Below are 24,201 nucleotides of genomic sequence, written 5' to 3'. Positions count from 1 at the left end.
GTAGGCCTAAATAAGTTGGGAAGAGCAAACTATCCTTATTCTATCTACTCACTTTTATAAGACGAAAAACGTTTGTGACTTTTGTGTGACTGTGGAACTGTAGTACACTGGATTTAAATGGAAAAATTAAGGCATATGGTGTTGACATAGTGAGTGCTTATCCTGTGGTGAACACACCTGTTAAAGCAAGGGGAGCAAAGTGGGCATATTAGCTCATTAACAAGTTGGTAAGTAATTAACACATATTGGCATGCTCCTACTTTTTATCCTTATGTTCTCATTTGTCTCACACTACTAGTAATCCACTTTTTATTATTACAAAATTGGAGGGAGATAATAATAAAACAAAGAAGAACTTTTATCAATTTATTTACACCTTATCACCTCAGTAATTTTTAAAATAAATTGTATATTGCTAGGATGAGCAGCAACTGAATATATAAGGCAGTCTTCATAGAAGACATTTTGGTTACATAACAGTATTTTGAGCACTGACAGTAGGATGAGCAATAGTGTCTTTTTTTTTTTTTTTTATAAAAGTGTTTGATCTGAATTAATTGGACGTTGATACCCATACTTTATGCACATCCAGCACTTTTTGAATGCTAACAATAATGTTTTAAGTGGAAAATAAACTGCTGGTACCCCCCTTCTTCACATGTTACAGTGTGTATTGTCCAATATCAGCAAATCAATAAGTATTACAATCTAAATTTCTACAGTGAATAAATATCTACTAAGTAGATATCACTGATGTCCCCAACATAAATGTATTACTCAAAATGACAACCATTTGCCAAACCTTTAATTTTATCCTATGATATTATCTACCATAATCGAATACTGCAATATCTATTTGATACTATATATTAAGTGTGTACTTTTGCGCGCAAAAACATCATTTGATTACCCTACGCTGTTGCTAATGTCGAGGTTGTTTGTGGTAGTGTTATCTTCAGGTGTTATGCTACATCAACAGGCTCGTCGTTGCCAGTAGCAGTTTGCTGCTCCGGCCTGCATTTAGTGGTGGTTTTGGTTGAAGCTCTGTGTCATTGTCTGACTCACTGACTGACGTCCTCTGTGCCCTGTTGGAGCCAGGCTATCATGGTTGTTTAGCATTAATACCATTCATTAACGTTACTTATCTTGTCTAGCATTAACTTTACTCGTCATGGACTAGACTTGGAGAGAAAGGGAACAGGTGAGCGTCACACAGTGCCCCAGAGGATACAGTTTATATAGTTTCATTATGAATCGCCTAGAAACTGATTATAGAAAGAGCAGAAAAGAGCACGGGGAGCTTGTGAGATGTGCCGGTTTGCAAGAAAAAGTCACGATATGCGAACAGTAAAATTTAGAAGTGCCGGTGCTGCGTACCGGTGAGTACCGGTCCACGTCGAGCACTGGCGCACGCTTAGGCTTGGCTGTGGACTGTTTTGTAGCTTGAGTTAGAGACGGAATATTATTGTCGCTCTTTGTTTAAAATGAAAGGGCGTTCATCGAAATGGGGATAGATTGCAGTGATTTCCAATAAACAGGACACATTCATCGCAGAAAGAAAATGAGTACGGTGAGAGGGAGAGAGAGAGAGAGAGAGAGAGAGAGAGAGAGAGAGAGAATTTGCTGTGTATACAGGGATTAGCTCACTACTTGCGTATATATAACATACGACAGACGTCAGAAAGCTGGATGTCTTACGCTTACACTGTAATTGATCCTACGCTTCAGGATCGCCCATAGGCGTTTTAAGCAGCGATGACGTAGTCGAAAGGGCAGTATGAAAAACTCCAAACCTGCGGGGTTTTTCAAGGAGAGGTGTTGCCCAACCCGTGTGATCAACCTTAGGCAAAGGATAGGCTATATGATCCGAAGAATCTGAGGATTTTATAATGCAGTCATAGAAACCCGTCTCATGTAGTACTGTGATATTGGACATAAATGAAGTCTCCATTCTATTAAAGAGGACATAATTCCGAGGACTTGTTTATCTACCGAGGGTTGATGGATCGAATAAGCGAACAAGAGGGAATTCTGCACTGACGGGATTTTTGGGAGTTGGTTAAAACAGTCCGATTGAGCTCACGTGTAAACAGTGGAAACATTTTCCAGTAGCCCATTGTTCAAAAGTGTATTTGTTCCTTATCTTTTAGTTGGACTTCATCTGAAAGTTTTTTCTCCTGTTTTGTTTTTTATTAAAAAAAAAATGTTCACCCGAATGAGACAAAACGACAAATTCTCTGTATTTTTGTACGATGCAGCCTATGCCAGTTTATGCAGCCTTCAACTTTTTTAATACATAAAACCCATTGTAACTGCTCGTTTTATATTAATAAGAGACGTTAAAGTTTTTGGGCATAGGTTGTGCGGTCATAGCAACATTTTTTTGGACGGGACGCTTTCCTCAGACCGTTTCGTTCGTTCAGTGCGATGCCGCACTGTATCAGAATGGAGTTTTCTTCGTAACGGACGACGTACTCTTGCTTCTAAGACGTATTGGCTCATCACAGATATGCAGCTTGTCCGTGTCGTGTGGGCACTTGCGGGAGCGGCAACTGGCCTCTGTCTTGTGGTTTTCTTTCAAGCACACTATCTAAGAGAAGGTAAATGACACTGTCATACATAAAACCCCTTTGCCTCTGGTATGTATATTAAGCATACAAGCTACGTGATCAGTTAGAGCTTACACTTCTCATTAAAAAAAAAATTGAAATAGTTTTCCCAAGGTTCAGAAAATCACAGAAATTGCATAAACTGTAGCGCTGCAATGACTGTCATTTCAGTTATTCATTGAATGTTACTCATTTGTCATAGCAGGGCACTCCATTCAGTGGGCTGTGGATGTCATGAATCATTGTAATTCAGAGCTGTGCCGGTCAAATCTGTCTGAAGGGTGACAGCAGGGTCAACGCTTTTAACACCCCCACCCCCCCAAGCAATGCTTATCTTATGTAAGGTTCTGTTAATTATACCCCTACACAACAATCTCTAAAGTATTACCTCAAAATATTGTTTAATTGTAGAGTAAAAAAATATTTGCACAGAATTGTCCCCAATAGTTTAATGTATGAATGTGATAAACGTGCATGAGCTTATAATTATCACAAAGCAAAGTGCTACAATAGGGTAACAGTATTATTACAAGAAATCAGTGCATCTGCACACTAACCATTACACTGTCTGTCTGTGGAATGTGAAACGCATTCTAGTGTAATCATTATAATGTGAATTCTAACCTAGTGCATTTTGAAAAAACAATAGACTTCAGATATGATATAACACATTCACACACAATTGTTGGTTCAAGTATTCTTCTGAAAGCAGAATTTGTTTGTTGGTGGAAACAACTTCTGTTCCTTGTGGGAAAGTGTGCTATTCAAGCTTTGTATTATGTCTTGTAGGTTTTCAAAAGCTTTTTTAAAATGTCACACAACGGGATATAGCTTATTCAGCTCAATGCACACTGCATGGCAGTTACAGCTAGAACAGATCTAGCTTTGTGAACTGATAATAACTGCTTTGTAAACTGTCATAGCCACATGGATTCATCAGTTTATGTATTCTAATAACAAGGATTTGGTACACTATGGAATTGCCACTGGAGGTGATTGCCCACTGGACAAAAGTGAGCTTACATCTCTGTGCTGGCCTGCTGTTATGGTTAAAAAATGTTGGCTTGGTTGCCACAGTAACAGGGCTTTTACTGAAGATAAATTCAGAATACATGGATTTGCCTTTTTTAAAGTCAGAGGGCACAAACAGTGAGCTCAGGCATACTGATATTTGGCACCTGTCAAAACACTTTTCATTTTGTTCATGCTGAGTATGGTTGTGTGGATAAACTGATAGGCTTGTTTTTACCATGCCTAAGGTGGAGCTCACATTGTGTCAAGCTCACTCTTATTTGTGAAATAATTTTAAGCTTGCTAAATGTGTTGTATTTGTACAGTAAAAAAGAGAACAGGCTGTTATCAAGACACAACTTCAGGAGGAATGACAGTACAGCATATTGTAGTATAGTACAGTACTACAGTACTACAGTATAGTGTAGCTGAGGGATATACTGCAGTAAGATACTGGACTGTTTGATTTTCATCAGTGGAATTCTGTGGGTGTTCAGACTGAATTAGACCTGTAACCATATACCCACTAAATTAACGGCACATGCCCACCAGAGCACAGGATTATGAAAGTACCAAAATAACCAATCACATGCCCAATATCAAATATGAAAAAAATATTTTGAACAATACAAAAACCAAAAAGAAACTAAAAAGAAATGTAAATGGAGTATGTTTGTTTGCAGACAAACAAAAACATTTGAAAACACATTAAGACTATACTGTAGAAAGAGCAATATTAAAAGCTGCATAGTACCTTTTACACAGAATGGTACTGCTGACTGTCACAAAGTACCTTTGGGAGTCTATGTCATTTTATTTGAGTTTTTCTATTTACAAAACAAAACAGGTTAGAAGATGTGTTTTTGGCACTGAGATGGAAACTCCCAGATACCACATCTGGAGAATTCTTTCAGCCGCTTCCGAGGGAAAATTTTGATCACCTTGGTTCCATTCTTGGTACATGTTTATGGCAGGCGCTGGTGAAAATAATTTTAAAAAGTAAAAAGTTTAATGTGTCCTATTTAAATTGTATGTAATCTGCGTAGGATGTTAAAGTTTGAAAATAGGCTGTTATTTGTCAATTACAGCCAAATGGTTCAAAAACAAACATTTATCTAGGCCATGATATCAACATATGCTCTCTGAAAGCTCACTTTAGGTACATTCTAGAACGTGGAAGTTGAATTCTTAACCTTGTAGACATTTGCTGTCCCAACAAGCAGCAGCGGAAGTCACTGGCTGGGTGTGAGCTGAAGGCTTCCACCATCACCATGGAGGCAGCTTCTGGAGGAAGCACGCCAGAGACAGAAAGTTCCGCGAGGCACTGTGACTCAGACTTTTCACTTAAAATAACATTTGTTTAAAAAATGAACTAATGCACTAGCCAAATTGATTCTTCACTCTATTTAATAGTTAATGAAGATCATGACTTTAGGCAGATTAAGGGATTAATATTTACTGAACTCATTTAAAAGCTCTTGAAATAAGAAATATCTGTACAACTGAAGTATTTATTTTACAATAAGATTTATTGGTCAGAACACCGAGCCTGGATTATTGGTTTAGATGAATTGGCTTGTCCATGAGCATGAATGAGAGATACTGATGCAGAAGCTAGGTCTGTGCTCAGTTTCATGCCTGTTTTGGCAAAGTAATCTTTTACTGGTAGATAAGTCAGAAAAACACTGAACGTGTTTAGTTAATACTAGAAGAATTACATGGATAGACTGTGTGTTTTGAGTTTACAAGAAAAAAATAAGAGCTACTATCAAAGGGTATTATAAATCTGTGGTCATAAACTCCATAATAAAATATAAAGCTTTTTATTTATATTTAGTCCTTTTGAACCCATATGTAATGTGGGTACATGGTTTGTCACTGGATTGATGTGTTGATATTATGGTAAAGCCTAGTCTTGGTCCCTTGATGATAGATTCACTTTTCATTCCATCACTTTGCTGACAGGCTGTAAGGGATAGCTTTTGAATTTCAGATCAGCAGAAGCAGCACACTGTCCTTCTCTGCCATACATGGTTGGCAGCTCTTTCATCTCTAAAATGCAAGGCTAAAGTATGCAAGACATTTTGCTCCAAGAGTCTCAGACAGAGTAGACACTTCATTGCCACAAAAATGTTGCCCATAGCCACCGATGATCGATTCTGTCTTGATTCCATGTCCACTTAATGTGTTTAATTGTCCTTTAATAATTTGCTTCATTATCAGTCTAGGATTTCTGATGTGGCTTTAGCTCAGCAGTAGAAAATTGTATTTGTTTTATTTTCCTTTTAAAATGCCAATATACATGTCATTCTTTCCTAGTGGGTGGAAGAGTTTGAGTAAACACTGGTGGATACAAGAGAAAGAAAGTGTGGGGGGCTGTTGTGTTTGTCATACAGCAGAGGCCAGGCTTGGGCTGAATGAATGTGCAAGGGATTAAAGGAGAAGTGCTTGAAGTCTGAATTCAATCACAGGGCATGCTCCACTGGTAGCATGCTGATGAAGCTCCATGAATGGCCCCATGGACTCTCTCATTCCAGCATCTAGCAGGCCCCTGTCACAAGAGCCTATCTGGGCTCTGCGATTATAAATGAATGACAATGCTTTTCTAGAGTGGTGCTCACACTCTCAGCATTTGTGACAGCTGTGGACAGAGACAGAGAAAGGTAATTTACAGTTGTTTTCCTAGTGTGATGAGCTAAGAGAGTATTATCCAGATGTATTAACTGGCCAGAGTGGATTCGTACAATCTAACTTTGATGGATGGATCAGTGCAATAATGGAAATTTAGTAATATTGTTGTGCTTGTAAGACATATATTACTGGATTGTTGGAGCAGTGTGACATTTTGAGCAAGGGAGCAAGCGAGATGTAACAAAATAGTTATTTTAATGATGAACTTAACAAGAAAACAATACAGGAGAGAATAGAGAACAAAATAGAACATAAATAAAAAGAAAAAAGGCAACATGAATACAAAGTAGCCCTTGAGTCCTTATGGTTTGCTAGACGTGAACTCAGCAGAGACTCAGTCGGCACAAAGCGAAGACTGGAAGGGGATAATAAGGTGCAGGTGTATGTGATGATCAGTATGTGGGTGACTGCGAACGTGGAAGTCCATGAGTGTTGTGATTGGTGCGGGGCTGGTGGTTGACAGGTTGGAGGTGTCTGATTTGCTGGGATTTAAGGATCGGTGTTGTGTTTTGTGTGTTTGTTTGGCTGGGTGTGGGTTGGAGTCTGACAAGAAGTAACCTCAAGTTCTTGTCCTCGTAAGAAATCTAAATATTTTTCATCAGAAGAAAAATTCACTTTTCATCACCACTTATCATTCTCTAATACCACTGAGTAATAGAAAAGTTTCGTAATAATTTGCAGTATTATGAAACTTTAGCTTATTGTAGTTTATACAAAATGCATTTGTTCCATCTAAGTCTTCCTCTTACTGTTCTATTAGTGATAATTGACGAGTTTCAGAAATAGCATTATCCTCAGTTTTTTGATTGATTATTATTTATACTACAACAGACATAGGACCATTGTAGCATGATATTACAACACCAAGGGCACCATGAAACTTTCTTTTATAACAGTACAGTAACTTTGAGAGGTACTTTGGGAGAAAGAGTGAAAAACAGCAGGGTGGGTGGTAGAAGGGGAGAGGTGAGGAGAAGGAAAGACAAAATCAAATCACTCTTGAAAATGTTCCAATAATCACTGAAGCGCTCAAGCAACTCAGCTGCCTGAAATAGATTGGATAGAAGTACTTTCAGTTTTAATGATGAGAGTGGCTTGCAACAAGGGATGTCTAGAGACCTTTTTCGGGTTTTTTTTAATGGCAGATCTGACCAGCTCTGCAATATTTCTCTTGTGCTTTAAAATGTAGCCTGAAATACAGAGTGTCGTAAAAGTTGCTTTGCATCCTGATGAGTAATGGAGGAAGAGAAAGGAGGAAAAGAGGGTGTTCGCTTGTAGGACAAGAATGTAGTCTCCACATCTCTCGGAGGACTTAGCAATGCTTTACCTGGGAAAATGGTGTGTGACACATAAGCACATGTACACACACAAACACACAGGTAAAGTATCTGAATATGAATCACATCTCTAGTATAGTTTATACATGTGTGTGTTCTTTGGATTTCAAAAAATTGAATCTGAGAGGAATACAGCAAAAATCCTGATCTCTGAATCAGGCTTTGGATACAATCTTGAGCACCATAAGGATGTCAGCTGGCACGCTCTAAAACCAAAGAACAAACTATCTGTCCAGGCGGAACATTAGGCAGCTAATGGAGGACACAGTCTGTGATTTTCTCTTACCTATATGGCCAAGAATATTGGATTGGCAAAACAAGAAGCACAAAGAACATGTATAATTATTTTTATTTTGTACAGATTTTAGAATAGCACTTATTCATTAATGGGGTTGATTTCCTAAAAACATCCTAATTATCCTGTAACATCCTCATTCTTATACACGTATCCATGAAAGAGCTGAAGGCTGGCATATAGAAGTAAATATTTATATCCTTTTGTCCAAGCTTTTCCTTTGAGAAGCTGCTTAACCCAGCAGCCAGCTGGACTCAGGAGATTGCCTTCTGCTAGCAGCCATTTGGTTTGACTTATGTCAGATTATTCTGATTGTTGAGTGTCTGCAGTACATTCTTTGTTGGTTCATTGCTATTAAGAGTTGATTTACCACACAATACCACATCCAGCAGACTGCAAATCTGAGAGGCTTAGAAGTATGTTACTGTTAACATTTATGCAGGTTAATCAGGTCAAATCTAAATTATGGTAAGCAATGGGTTTTGTTCATCATAAAAGTGTCAAAAGATGTAAACCTAATTTAAGTCAAGTTAAAAATTGCAATCAAAGCCTTTATAAAGCTGGAAAACAGGGTTGGAGCTTATTTCTTGCAATGTGTAACACGATATAAATACTTCTCATATCTTTATCATACATTTTGTCTCTTCATTCAGGTCAGTTAGTGGCTGGCACATGTGAAATCGTCACCCTAGACCGGGACAGCAGTCAGCCAAGGAGGACCGTCGCCCGGCAGACAGCCAGGTGTGCCTGCAGGAAGGGCCAGATTGCTGGCACCACTAGAGCCACCCCGGCATGCGTAGACGGTAAGAGCCAGAGGCTTCAGCCAGGCTTTGGCACCACTGTATCAGTAGCCGACTGGAGCACATCAGAGTAGCTTCTGATCCTAGAGATTATGCTGTCTGCTCAGTGAAAAGGTGTGTGAAGCATCACTCACAGGACTCTGACAGTTACTGTGGGTTTCATCACTGTCTCCTGAAGTGTGACCACCTAAGGAGGATTTGTACCAAGGTGCTAGACACTGGGGAAATCAAGATGTTGTGGGGATGGGACCTAGATTGCACTATGTGACCTCAGTATTTGGGAAGAATGTCAACAGAATTGGAAATAAACAACTTCAGAGTAAGATGGTGTCCATATACAGTAAGATTTTATTTGCATTCAAATGATAAATTCCACAAGCGTTTGAGATGAGTTCAGTTAGTCTAGTTCATAGCAGGCTTACATCTGTTCTGTCAGTGCAATCGCTGGTGATCACTGGTATAATGGTATAACACTTGTATAATGTAAAGACTGGGAATGTTTCCATATAAGTAAAACCTATTATCTTCCAACATGGTTAAAAATATGCTCCATAATTCTAACTTTCTTTGGTGGTGCATGAGAACCATTGGTTCATCTACCACTGGCTTGTCCAGAAAGATGAAAGTGTTCTTTGTCGGATTTTGTGATTGTACATGTCATATTTTGAGAAGTGTTTTGTATGGTAAGAGTTTCTCAAAATCCATTTTTAAAGTGTGCCTGCTCACTAGGGGGATGATCCAGATTGCTTCTGAAGTTTTTTTATGTAGCTCTGTGTTTTTTTTTTTTCTACTGGAAATATTATACAATATATTTTCCTGTAATATCTGCTTTACAGTAGAGTGTATTACAGGGCATATCTGTTATGCAGTGCAGATATAAAGTTACTTGTCTCAATATTATTCCATTTTCAATATAATATTTATCTATTATTCCCATTGCGGTCACATTCCATAGAGATAATCCCATATTGCCATTTCTTGCCAGTTTCACTGAAGACAGGAAACACTACTGTGGATTATCATAATATGTCACACTATTCTGGCTCTTGCCAACAAGATAGCTGGACACAAAATATCCTTGCTACAGCCTGAAACCTATGAATTTTGACACAAAAAAAGCACCTTTAAAAACAGCTAACCTAACATCTTATTTCCTCAATTCAAGAGTAAACCTGAGTGTATAATGATCATCAAGAAGCAACATTTCCCTTTAGACCACTACCTAACCACATCCTCTTCCAAGGTGCAATTTCATGCAGTCTGACCCTTTCTCTGTCTCTAACAAAATGAAAGGGTGAAGCTATTGATTTCTGAACAGGGCAAGAGGGGATAAATAGACACCATTGTCAGACAAGCACAGTAGCAAGTGGCCTGATTGGTGGCCTTGTGATGTCCCCACTGGATTAACAGATAGCTCTTCAAAGTGCTTGAAGGAAAGTATACTGTTCATCTCTGTGTACTATGGTTTTATCTGATCCTGATGAAAAACCAGGTAATATGGGCAACTTTAGAGTCAAAGGGAGAGCAGGCATCTCTGTCTACCATTGTGCCAAGCCCGTCTGCCAGGTGCAGTCAAGCGATTGCTGGCAGTGTGTAAAAACGCCTTGCTGTTGGAAGGTGAGCTATTTTTTAGTCACGCATGATGGGATGAGGGAGGAAAACCGAAGCCTCTCAGTATCCACTGCACCATGGTTAAAAAGATGACGATGAGGCTCTAGGCCACTTACCACAGATCCTGCCAATAGGCAATGTCTGAAATGTTTGAAGTCTTTGGTTCATCGGTATATTGTGAAAAGTGCCATCTGCAACATTTATACATGCCTCTGTTTTTTTTTTTTTTTTTAATTAAAAAAAATAAAATAAAAATATGGCAATGATTGGTCATGTAAAATACACCCAAAGTGATTAATAACCACTGTATGTTGAAAGACCAATTTTGTTTTGGAGCCTAGGCTGAGGTTTTTATTTAGGGAAAGCTGCATGTGTAGAGAATGAATTTGAAAATTAATGGGTTTTGGGAGGGGCAGTTCTTATACAAAAGCCTAGCTGTGCTCTAGACACAGATGGATCTAGATGGATGTAATGTAGATCTGGATATGTCTGTCATGGTAAGTGGTAGCATTAAGAATAGTATACTGACCCCCAAATCTGGAAGCAATGGCTACAGCATCATTAATCACAGTACTGCAGTGACATAAGACCTCTGATCTGTTCATCCAAGGATAGTATCAGAGAGCTTTGAGCTTTGCTGTCTAAACTTGATCTTTGCTGTTTGCAAATAATGACTTTTCTGATTACAGTTATTCAGATTGAAGCATTACTCATTCTGACCACATCTTAAAGTCTTTTGTGAAGGCTCTATAAATTTTTAAAAAGAAAAGTAGACAAATATGACTAGCAGGTCATATTCTCACTGTCAAGAAATTAAATGTGCAGAAAACAATCTTAGTAACGCTCATGATGTTTGCTTCTCTCTGGAGGTTATTCCTTTCAACACATAGTTGATCACTATTAAAACAAATGAGTTTTATGTACATGGGGAATATGTCCTGTACAGTTAATCCATTGCTGTCATGATTAAGTATTTGCAGGTGTTAAAGCGTGCTGCCCACACAATAACAGATTATTAATATGCCCTATTTCTCTCAGTGCTTCCTGAATATAATACATGGTGTATCTGCTGTAAGCATCAATTAAAGTATCTAATTATCTTTCATGGTGTTACAAGACAGATCTTTAACTTAGAGACACTTAGCTGTACTCTATTTTTGGATCAGAGGAAGTCTGTGCCAAATCCACTAACTGCAAATAAGGGCTGTAATAATGTTTAATGTTTGAGAACAAAAGTGTGAGAAATACAATGCAATACCAAATTTGACAGAACTTCTATCCTTAGAGGTACATGAAGGACATCTTTGTCACACTAACCTTAATGTGAAGGCTAGGATAGGTGACAACTACAAGAATGATCCCTGTATTCAGAGTGGGAGGTGGGCTGTACTTCTCTAGCTCAGTACATCTGGATCGGTACACTGACCAAGGAGTTAGCGGCTACACCTTTGCTGCAGGGCATTCAGGACAGCGCGTGCTGCAGCCCTGGAATTCAAGCATAGGTCATCGCACTCTGGAAACAAGAGTTGGGATTCATTAGTAATGCAGTCACACAAGCAAGCATCATGATCCACTGTAACACTGAAGCCAGAGCACTCAAAAGTAATGGTACAAAACCATGCAGTATGGCAATATAATTTGAAATAATTGTTCTGCAGGTGGATATTTAACATATACACTGATGATATTGTCAGACCACGTGGGCCTAAGTCCTGCCAGATGAAAGGAGCATTACCTTTGCTGAAGTATTTCCTCCAGTAGGCCCAAGTTCTTTTGCCATGTGATGTAGGGCATAAATTGTGTATAATGGATAGCCGTTGTCAGTGGTCCAGTGTTCAGGACAGGAAGATCCCAGAAGGCTGAGAGCCTGTAAAACGTGATTTCATGTGCCACCCTTAGTGTGTGTCATTAGACTCCTTGAAATGAATGGTACTATAGACCTGGGCCCCATGCAACTGCCTGTGAGCACTGTGAACAGCACAGAGGGAATCCACTGTGCTACTCAAGCTTGTGTATTCTGATACAGCCAGTTAAGTCTCAGGGTAATAAGACAAGACAAGAGAATGCTGATCAGACAATTTCAAGCATGTTATAATGGAAATGTAAGGAATGAATGCAGCTGTTGTGGGTGTAGTCGCACCACACAAAACCTTTTAAAAATTGGTTTAGTGTTTTTCAGCTTTTGCTTTACGCTGTACACTATCATCTGTCTAAAGCATGCTGGTCTAAGTAGACGTAAAAAGCTTTACTGAAATGAGAGGCCCCTTTCACTTCCCACAATATCACTCCTCTTTATTCTTGATTAAAAAAAGATTTCTTAACCACTGTCAAATCCCAGGAAATCCACTGGAGAAACAGCAGACCTACATGTGCACTTTTCCTGAATAAATGAAAGCATTATGAGTGAGCATGTTATGTAGTTTCTTAAAGTAGCTATTCTGTGATGATGGAGAATAGTATACAAGCAATCCCACACTCTCTAAGAGGCTTGATTAAAACATGGTGTCTCCACTGGGACCAGCAAAAGAGAAATGTCTCTTCTGCCTGTGTGTGGAGTGCTACTCTCAGGGGGATGTAAGAAGATTTCTCATTGCTGGATATGAAGGTGAAACTATCTGGTGTTTCTGAGCTTTCTAAACCTTGGACTCTTCAGCTTAGCATTATTCTCCATTAGTTACAAAACCTGTGCTAAGTTTATGTTGGCAAGTTACATGTGTAGAAGCCTAATTCAAATGCTCAGTCCCAGCTGGCTAGATAGGGTCCAGCATCCCACTGGTTGATCTGGCAGCCCCTGGAGACTTGCTGGGTCTCTTTGTGAGGTGTTCTTGGGGCCTCAGTGTCTGACAGTTCCAAGTTCAGGGAGAGTGCACCTCTTTGATGTACTGATGTGGAAAAGAAGGGTGGCACTGTGCCATAGTGTGCCTGCCCAGCAGCGGACTGGCAATCCCCTCACAGCTCCTCACAGAGGCTGTGGATGGCTCATTAGTAGAGCAGTGTGAGAGTATCACTCATCACTTACACTCTGATAGGTAATAGGTTGCTCTTTGGCACTTGTTTGTGTTTGTTGATTGTGGGTACTCCCTTAGAAAGTACTGGTGCAATGCCAGGCTGTGCAGTATGGTGCCTGGATTACTTATTACATATAGTCAGGTCCCACAGTTATTGCTAGTACAGTTATTGACATTACCCATTTAATTTCTCAGAATCATTTCTTACATCCAACAACGTGACTGTTAACAGCAGGACTACAAGTCCTGAACAGTTCATAGAATGAAAGCCTTCTGTGTTAGCTGCTGGTTGCTAGATCTTAAGGTTTGCTAGGTTTAAAATTAGCTCACAGTGACTTTGAACTATGGTCTATTTTCAAATGGCGTTTAAAGTACATTTTATAGTATAACAAGGGCATGAGAACTATAAAGGCATACGTCATATTCTTCCTCTAGTTTTTATCACCCTTTTTATGTCATGTGCTCTCTGCCTTACGTGTTTCTTTGAGGTTCACAATTTCTCTATAACTTTGCATTTCACGATAGTTTTAGTCTCATATACATCATATACAGTAAAAGCTCTGATACTTAAGAATGAATGCAATTCTTATAGACATTAGCCTGTTGATGTCTCTTAAAATTATATCTAACAGGTTAAGTTACAAAAAATCATCTTATATTTAACCTAAACTTGATTGAGTTAATTAGGGTCTGATTAAAATAAGGCTATAGTGTACCTTTTTTATAACATACATTGGTAGCCAACATTAAACTGTTTAACACTGAGAACAGCAGTGTAGAAGTCACTTTAGGAAAGAATGTCATTGACTATTATCTGCAGTTTCTTCTGTTACAGCTCTGAAATGAAACTGTGCTGGATTAACATAAAAAGTATCTTTCAGCTGTCATTATGGAAAAGGACGGACATTTGAAATGCTGGAAGTCCACAGCAGGACACTGGTCCCCAGGCTCAAAAACACTCATGACTTTGCAGAACACATTAAGCCATGAATCCGTGCTGAAAACTCTTTAAAGGTGCCAGCAGAGAGCTTTTAAACATAAAGTCAGAGATTAAAAATCAATTCCTGTATGAATAATGACCCTCCTTACATCTGTTCATCTGGGGAATATCAACAATGGTGTTGCATCCACTATGGAAAAACATAAAGCAAAGACAAGAGAAAATCTAAATTGTACTGACTTTACTTCATACGTATGCAGTTTGTACTTCAGTGTAATTTGATGTCTTTACGTTTTATTGTATTTTTGTTGGAAAGACTCTGTAATTTACCACATGCAGATAATTTCATTTGTAATGCTTATTTGTATGCTTATTATAATAATAAGAAATGACTGCCCCCCTTAACTCTGTTTCCCCCTCCTCCTCCTCTTTCTCGCTCTCTCTCTCTCTCTCTCTCTCTCTCGCTCACACACACACACACACACACAAAGACACAGACACACACACACACACACACACACACACACACACACACAGGTACACACTTCACTTCCTCCGTCTCTCCTTCTTTCTCTCTAAGGGACAATATGTCATGGTATGCAAATGAACATATATGGGTGCCCTAGTTATTATAAATAGACTTTTGTGTTTGATTAAGTGAAAAATGTGAAAAATTGGTTCTCAGGAAAAATTTGTTCTCTGTTGGTGCAATGTGTTCTATTTTATGAAAGAGACTTTTATCAAGCCCAATGTGGGTTTAGTGTGTTGTTTCATCAGCTTTTAGCTGCACTATAAGAATGTCCTTTTATTATCAAGCCCAGTGTGGGTTTAGTGTGTTGTTTCTTCAGCTTTTAGCTGCACTATAACTATGTCCTTTTACTCCCTCGTCTTAACCTTCAAGTGGATTGTGGATTCCTGTACCACTTTTAAGATAAATGTATGGGTGCCCCTTTACAGCACACTACCCACAGCAGTAACGCTAAATCACAGATGTGTATCTTGACCGGTGGAGACTCATGTGTTTTTGTTGCACAGGCAACCTGGATCGTGTTTTTAGTGGCAGATGTGAAGACGAAATAAATTGGAATAACTAGCTATACCATTAATATATGAATGTTAATGTAAGTCAAGTTGCCTGGAATATGGTTCAAGATCTGAGCAGCCACATAAATGGTATCCATGTATAAAACCTCTATGTGTGATTCACACCTATTACATAATAAAGGTTATTAAGGTCAGGCCCCAGAGTGGTGTAACAGAAAAGCATTTGCTATCGTCAGGAGTTTGCTGGCTCAAGCCCTGATGATGCCACAGCGTGGCCGGGAGCCCAAGGGGGCAAATTTGTGCTACTCTGTAGGTGGGAGGGATGGCAATACTCTGCAACGTCATTCACCGTGACACTAGCCAATTGTGCGATCATGCATGTTGACAAGGGCAGTTAGCTATCCTCTGAGTGTGTTGGGTTGCTCTCTGTCACAGCACGGAGAGCAGTTCGAAAAGACGTGCTGCTTGGCGTCTTGTGCTTGCTGCGCCTCCATGGTTGGTTGTTGTCATACTTGGTGGGAAGGAATTGGTGCTAAAATGGGAGAAAAGGGGAAAAAAAGTCATTGATGTCAAGGGATATTCATGGGTACTGCTGAAAGTTATAGAGTAAAGTTATTAGTATGCCATTGTATATAGATGATAAGTGGTATTGTACACCTCTAAACCATCCATCCATGGACTACTGTTCCAGCTTGGCCTCGTTCCTTGTTGTTTCTTGCAAGATTGTCTTCTTATTGATGCAGGCATATTTCAAATGGCATTTAGACTTCAGAGTCCATTACACATCTATGCATCTATATGTCTATCCATATCCATCAATGTTCACTCCATATATCAGTGTTCACTGTATATATAATCAATGTGCATTGTGCATATATCGATGTTTATCGTGTTTATATATATATATATATATATATATATATATATATATATGTATATATATAATTCTTTCTTTTATAAATGCAGTGTTCTTCTGTTCTCAGCTCACATTGTGAGGAGCAGACAGTGGTGTGAGATGATGCCCTGTCTGGATGATGAGGGCTGTGGCTTATTAATAAACAGATCAGGCTGGAGGTGTGCACAGCCTGGAGGCAGAGTGAAAACCACCACAGTAAGCCACAACATTCACTTATTTTCAGTGCTGGCTCTTCTGGTATGAGCAAGATTTTTATTCGCTCATGAAATTCTGGCTTTTTTCCAGGTGTCCTGACATCAGCTGGAGTCGATGCGAGAAGAGTGGCCGGATGTAGAAGCTGCTCTTCATTCTTCGTGGCCACGGCAATCAGGCCAACCTGCCGGTCTGCCCTTCTGTCCATCGGTGTGATTGAAGGTGAATGGGGGAGACTAAAGACCTGTGCCTGGTGCTTTTGTTGATGATGAGATGGATCCCACAACAGCACTAATCATGGCAGATGCACACTTTCTCAACTATTAAAAATGACAATCCTGGATACTCAGACACACACTGCTGGATTTGTTGGTGGAAGAGCAGCTTGATGGAGTTTGCAGAACCTTTTTGCACTCCAGTGATTTGTTTTTTTAAAGACCAAAGAGAAATTGAATGGACAATACATTTCTATGTAGAAGAATTCTGGGATATAATCTATTAAGGACAAATTTAAATGCACAGTTATAGAAAACAAAAACACATTTACACAAATTTACATTTGAAAGTGTTTGCTGCGGCACTGCACAGAGAGGAATACGGACGTTTGTGAAAGCCTTGAATTCTCTGGAGTTTTCTTGGGTTCTTTTTTGGTCTCTCTGCTGTATTATGAACCTAAACAGCTATTTTTGGAAGGTGCAACAAGCATGGTTGATGATAGATCAAGAGGAACTTTAACAAAAGACCAATAAATGTATTTTCAAAGGCACAAAATGTATTTCATTTTTTTGTTGATTATTTTTAAAGAAACATATTTACCACCAATAATGTAGTTCAATGTCCTTTCCTATCTAAATTGTTCTCCACAGAGATCTGCTTACTCTAAAAATCCCAGACAAATGATGTGCCAACTTATTATTTAAATACTGTATTTAACATATAAAGATAAATCTTTCAAATAATGCCCATCGTAATGAAATTGTTTATGTGTCAGTCTCACTCTTCATCATATGACAACTGTCACCACATTACAGTAATGGTCCTAATAAGAGAATGGTCTCTCATGTGTGAGCTCCACCAGGGACGTCTCAGTGAGCATTGCGCCAGGCTCCGACTCTCCTAGTCCATTACATCGCCCTTGTCCTCCTCCTCTCTCCTAAGCACGGAGGCCGTGGAGATATGCTGCTGTCAGCCAGGCTTCAAGCTCCATTTAACATCGCTAACAGCCTGCATACATTACACACAGCTCGTCTTATTACTGCCAAAACGGGTGCTGTGCCCTGCAGGAGTGCTCACCTCCTCTGTGCTCCTGCAGAAGTGCTCACCTCCTCTGTACTCCTGCAGGAGTGCTCACCTCCTCTGTCCTCCTGCACTGGTGGCAAGACTGTGTCAGGGGATCAGGGGTGGGGGGCCATGTACAATAGACGATGCCCAGAAAAAGAACTGTGATAACTTTTGTTGTGTTTCACTGCAGTCATATTTCACATACCCAGATTTCATTGTAATAAATTCAGAGGCATTAGAGCACAAATCAAACCCTGAAATATATTTAAATAAATAAATCAGGCCTATAAAGAAAGCATGTTAACTTATATTGTCTGATAATGTTTTTTGTGACATTTTAAAGATTTATCAAACCATTATTAAACTAGCAGTGAAGATGCCAGTGGAGCAGTACTTGAACAATTTGCCTAAGTCAAGAGCGCTCATAAATTTATAATCCTAGTTTGATATGACATATTGAACCTCTATAAATTCCCATACACATCCCAGAAACTGGACTCACTCATCCACAAACTAAATAAGAAAAATTTCCAACTATCCAGTTCCTCTTAAAACTCCATTTACATTCTGTCAGCTCCTATTAAAGACGAAGTTTGAGACAATGTGCAAAAATATGCATGGAGAAGAACTCCAGCCTCAGTCTATCATGGTAATTTCAACCCTGCTTACAAAGCTGGTGGCCGATTTTTCCTCAGTTTGGACTTCTTGCAAGCACCACTCTAAATACAAGCTGATAAGTACCCTGCCTGAAAACCTACTTTAACATTATTATACAATTATGTGCACCCAGTAACAGTATCAGCAATGGATTAGAGGCACTAAATGCTGAGCTATGAATAAATTACCCAGAGAATTCGCTTAAGCATTAACTTCTCTGAAAAGCTACTGGGGCGAGCATGTATGCAGCTAGTCTACCCTTCACTAAGATCTTCAATCACAGAACTTTTTGTATAAGCTGCCTTCAGTGAATTTTTAGAATTTTGATTGCTGGTATTTTTATAGGATAGTAGGAGCTGATTCTGATATTCTTTCTATCTGGCTTGTTTTTTTTTGTTGTTTGTTTTTTTTTTGTCAGTGCATCATTATTTGTGTTCAGTCGTGTTTACGGTTCGAGTTTGGTGGCAGTTATATTTGAATTAAACATGTACATGCGCGTCAGCATGGTCCTTTTGAAACTAAATTCTATTGACAAAGCAATGTCATCTACAATTCAAATGGACATAATTAGAAATGGCAGAGACGTGCATCATTAATAGGATCCCATTGCTCTGTTAGTGAAATGTCAGAATAAATAACTAGGTCTTTTCTGTACTTATGAACAAACTCTATTTTTGAGAATTGAAAAGTAGAGACTAAATGTAATATATGTATAATTGTGAAAATCTAAACCTCAGACTTATAGTGCAAATTTCTTATGGGGAAACCAGAAGTGAACTCCCCAATTATATATAATTGTATGGCAATTATATATTTGCATAATAAAACCGCTGCTTACATAAAATTCTTAACCAAAACCTTTGCACCTGGAATGAACACAAACAGGGCAGGAGAGTCTAACTCGGTGCATACACTCTATTTAAAGGTGGAGAAGAAACTCTTTAGCACATTAAGGCAGTTATAATCCCGATATGGCTACCTGCAAAATATGGAATTCCATATCACAAAAGTTCAGTTATTTACATCTCCATCAAATTTGAAAGGTAAGCCTAGTGTGTTATGCATTTCTCTTTCAGTAGACATCCTCCAGAGCTCAAGCAGAGCTGCCCTTCGAGCACTCGTATTAGCCAGCCATTAATCACCTACAGCCAGTGCTTCCATCCTCCTGAGAGGTTGAGAGTCTGTTTTCACACAGCACGGAGACCTGCGTGTCACCTTGCCTGTCCATTTCAGCCCCTAAAGGCCCATCTGAATCACAAACTCAAGCCAAAGTCACCAACCTTTGGGGAAACAAAGACCGGGACAAATTTAATTTATGTTTCACACTAAACAATAATACTCGGGCAAAATAGAATTTAAAAAAGACCTGAGTTGCAAAATAAGAAGATAAATATACAAAGTTCAACATCAATGGATTTGTTTATTCATCTATTCTTCAATTTCACTATGCAATATAGAAGGTAATGTAAATAGCCTACTTTTCTAGAACAACTCCTAATTAGGTTGGACAATTTTAAGCTATGAATTATGAATTCAAAACTCCTATATAGTCACATTACATGAGTACCTCAAGTCATTTGCACAATAGCATTCAGGACTTCAAAAATAATTAAAGCCCAAGCCTGGCTTCAAAGCAGGTGAGCTTCTCAGACATCAAAGCAAAAAACGTCAGTGTATGTATTACTTTGAGCACTCTTCAATGTTTAAGATCACAGCATAATGATTTGTGCAAATTTGACCAATGGTTCAAGTTTATTTTTAATAATACCAGGTAAGGTATTTGAAAAGGATGTCAGTAAAATAGGAATTTAAAAAGGACTCAAAAGACAGTGGAAAACAGTCCTCCATGAACTGTGAGTTATTCTGAAGTCGTGCTACCAAAACTGACTGATTTACCTCCAAGACTCAGCAGATACATGAATGTCACCTTTCTACATGAGTGAACTTAGCTATATGAATAGACTGAAGGCAGAGAACGGAGAGGAGAGAGGGGGAGGCAGTGCTTAATCATTTTAAACTAACCTTCCTTTTTCACCCTATAGCTGTTCCTGATCATTACTCCAGATCATCATGTGGTCCTGGTACAACACTTTGTGTGGCCTTGGTTGTGCCCAGCCAGCTGAGTTGCTCAACTATGCTTGATCCTCCAACATGGCTGACAGCTGACCGCTGATTCTAACAATAGCATGACAGCATGACATCTAGCTCTAAAGATTGTCGAATGATAAATCACCCTCATCAGTTGGCCAACCGATGGTCCTTTAGGTCACCTAAACAGCTTGATGTGACATTTTTCCTGTACTGTATACGCAAAGTACTGCCAATCAATTATCACCCCATGTACCCCACTACTGCACACTAGAATTGCAGAAAATTCATTGTACAGTGTAAACACAACACAAAAGTTCCAGGAGACAAGTACCTTAGGAACAAAGTGAAAATTTCTGAATAGAAAGATGTTTCACTTACTCATAAAAAATATAGGTTTGAGTTTACTGAAACCATATTAATATTGTCTATCGCAGAGACATTTTTTTTCAGATAAAAATCAGAAGCGAGAAAACCCCCACATTTAAATTTAAATCACTCAGTCTATTAGTGAAAAAGCACATGCCCAAACAAATCCATTATGTGCAAAAATATGGTAAACAGATATGTACTCAGTTCTAACATATATAACAAATAATGTGCAGACCAAGGTACAGCTCCGTCAATAACATTGTGCTATAAGCAGTCACAAGAAAACAGAGTAGTCCTTTTTATCTTTAAACTCCCCAGAGAAAACAGACTCTAGCATGCACTTACCATACGCTTTATCAGAAAGGACACTATTGTGAGGGTGCAGGTAAAGACTATGGCCCATCTTTCTCCAAGAGTTTGCCACCTTCAAGCCCTCCTCTTTTGTTAGCCAGCCTCAAGGGATCGTCATTGCTCAGCTGAGTGGCAACGATTGCTGTTAGCTTGCAACTGAGCAATTACATTAACATGTAAAAATCCCAACAACACTTCTCTGCCTTCCACACAGCTCAACACCAACAACCCTGCCTCTATTATCTCACTATTAATGCTATGCTGAGGATGGTCTGCTGCCCAGACAGTATACAGTCAGATACTGTTTTGTGGTCAGACACTGAGCGGTAATGAATGGGATAGAGGTGAACTGTACAGTTCTGTAATAGTATAGGCAAGTGAATGTAGGTATCAGGAAGATGTTTCAATACAGTGGCTTTTTGCAAAAGTGATATTCTAATAATATAAACATGAGGAGTTGAAAGGGACCTGATATTTTGAATCATTTTATATTATTATTTTATGCTATTTATATAGTTGTGTGTGTGTGTGTGTGTGTGTGTGTGTGTGTGTGTGTGTGAGAGAGAGAGAGAGAGAGAGAGAGAGAGAGAGAGAGAGAGAGAGAGAGAGAGAAAGAGAAAGCAAGCAGTACAAATTGCAATAAAGTAAAGTAAGTGCATCTGAAGTTCTAGGACGTCAATCCGGTTTATGTTCAAAACAGATGTATAAATAATATTCTTTCCATGTGGTTCAAAGTTACAAAAGTGTTCATCACTTCTTTTTCTCTCCAAGAACTTTAGAAACTCTTTTCTTGCACAGCTGATAAAGGACCTCCATCTGGAATGTCCTTTGTCTAGAAATCTCATGTACTTCACTGTAATTTTACCTCTACTACCTCTATTAATCTCTTTTTTTTAAAGTACACTGCATACACTATGCATAAATCTTAGGCCACCATTAGATTTGTTGTTTCAGCAATGGTAATGATCATATATGTTTATTCCTCAGTGTCTTTATTAGCATACAACAAGAAAATACTGGACATTCATAAGCGATATAAAAAACCCCCAGAATAATTCAGAAAAGAGCTTCTATAGATTGCATTGGCAAGTACTTATGTGACCTCACCTTACACTTGAGCAATAGCAGGAAAGACAAAATCTAAAGACTAAACCTAAAGACTAAATCTAATATATATATAATATACAAAATATTATTGGCATCAGAAAAGTTCAGGACAGTCTTCCCAAAAGAGGTCAAGATGTGCTTAGTGCCAAGGGAGGTCACACTAAATACTGACTTTTGCCTGTGGAAGCCATTTTGTTCTGAAAATCTGAAAATTTCGTTCTGAAAATCTGATTTTAGGTTCAGGTTTCAGAAAAAAAGTAAAAGCTCTGCTTTCAAAAAAACTGTTCTGTTACTGGATTGGATAGGTCTTACTGCTTTCCTATATTCACATACTCAGAGCTCAGTAGAAGTCTCAGTCATATAAAATAAGCCACAAGAGCACCAAATACCATTATATTCCACAAATGAAAAACAAATATTTTTATAAATGATAATCACTATTAGCATGTGTGACATTGGCATGGTGATCCTCCATTTTCTCTGGTATATTCTTTCATTTGGGGCCTTTTGCTGAACAGTAGATGTTAGACCTTTTTCAGACCTTTCAAGAGCTGTGGTTTATATTTGGCATTGATCAGAGTACCTTTCACCTCTCCTGATCTGTGCTCTCCTATATTTTTCAGTGACTTAGTCATTTTATTTAAATAGGATGATTTGATCTCTGATACTTTAACAAAATCATTTAATATAGTAATGTCTGTATAAGCACATAAATGGAGCACAGAATTGCTTCACACCTTGTAACAGGGTCAGGAAGTTAGTGAAATTTAATACAGCAAAAGTAGACAGACAGACTTTCCTATGTTAGGCTGTCTGTCTCCCTGTAGTACAGGAATGAGTGAGGCTGGGACTGAATGCTGTTTAACCCCAGAGGAGACAGGCAGGCTCTGGGGAGAATCCAACCCTTATGCACCTCATCTATCACACACCCCTTTACCACTACACTGCCTGCTCCCTGTGGAACATCAGTTGTCCTTGGGAGGTTTCCCTTAACCTACCCACATGTGCAATGGACACCAAATTGCTCTCTAGTACCACTCTCCTTGTGATATAATGTTATGAACTTAACAAGTTTGATTGAGACAATTGAGATATAAAGTAAATATAAATATAAAGTAAAAATATTTTACATTGCATCCCCATGGATAAACCATAATATACAATTAATTACAATGTAATATACTGAGTTACAAAGTATAATGTATGAATATTGGGTACTTACTCTGTATGCAGTAATACTCTGATTTGCATTATATAAGTACAGAATGTGGATGTGTTGTTACTTTATTAGTCAGCATATAGCATTGTAAATAATGGGGTACATACATTGTAACTGGGGTGCTGTAATGTGAAGTGGTACCAAAAACAGTCTTGTCTTGCATGGTTAGCCTCTACTTTCATGATTAACATTTCATGTACTTTTTACTTGAACTAATTTAAAGACATCAGTCCTTATTCCATTATAAATTATACAAAACCTAGAAGGAAATACATATATTCAAAAAGTCAAAATACATGTAATGATTATACTCACAGACTGAGTTTAATCAGTGTGGTCCACTTCAGACTCTTTCAATAAGCATAAGTATTTTAACATCATTTTTCACATGTTCATCAATGGATTGATTAAAGCATTCATTACTGCTGATGCATTGGCCAACCATAACTATCAATCAGGTTAAGACATTTAGATGTACCACTGGGACACACACACACACACACACACACACACACACACACACCCATTAGTTTAATTCTTTGAAATGCAGATATGTGAGGTTTGTACTTGTTATATAGGTATATACCTGACAAACTATAGAAGATATACAATTCAGTGTGGGTCTCTACATAGTTGTTAAATTGTCTCCAGAGAGCAAAAGGATCATCTTGT

General features: G+C 38.5%; 1 protein-coding gene across 1 annotated transcript; it reads left to right on the top strand.

Annotated features, from left to right (window-relative positions):
* Positions 1 to 1,812: 1,812 nt before the first annotated feature.
* On the top strand, positions 1,813 to 17,405 carry tafa5b (TAFA chemokine like family member 5b). The gene is made up of 4 exons (XM_035523589.1): positions 1,813 to 2,600; positions 8,597 to 8,746; positions 16,330 to 16,457; positions 16,548 to 17,405. Exons 1-4 carry the CDS (start codon positions 2,510 to 2,512, stop codon positions 16,554 to 16,556), a joined length of 378 nt encoding a protein of 125 aa, XP_035379482.1. The 5' UTR covers positions 1,813 to 2,509; the 3' UTR covers positions 16,557 to 17,405.
* The last annotated feature ends 6,796 nt before the right edge of the window (positions 17,406 to 24,201 follow it).

The sequence above is a fragment of the Electrophorus electricus genome, chromosome 2, assembly GCF_013358815.1.
Source record: "Electrophorus electricus isolate fEleEle1 chromosome 2, fEleEle1.pri, whole genome shotgun sequence".
In the NCBI taxonomy this organism is placed as follows: Eukaryota; Metazoa; Chordata; class Actinopteri; order Gymnotiformes; family Gymnotidae; genus Electrophorus; species Electrophorus electricus.
This window is presented reverse-complemented; position numbering and strand designations above follow the sequence as displayed.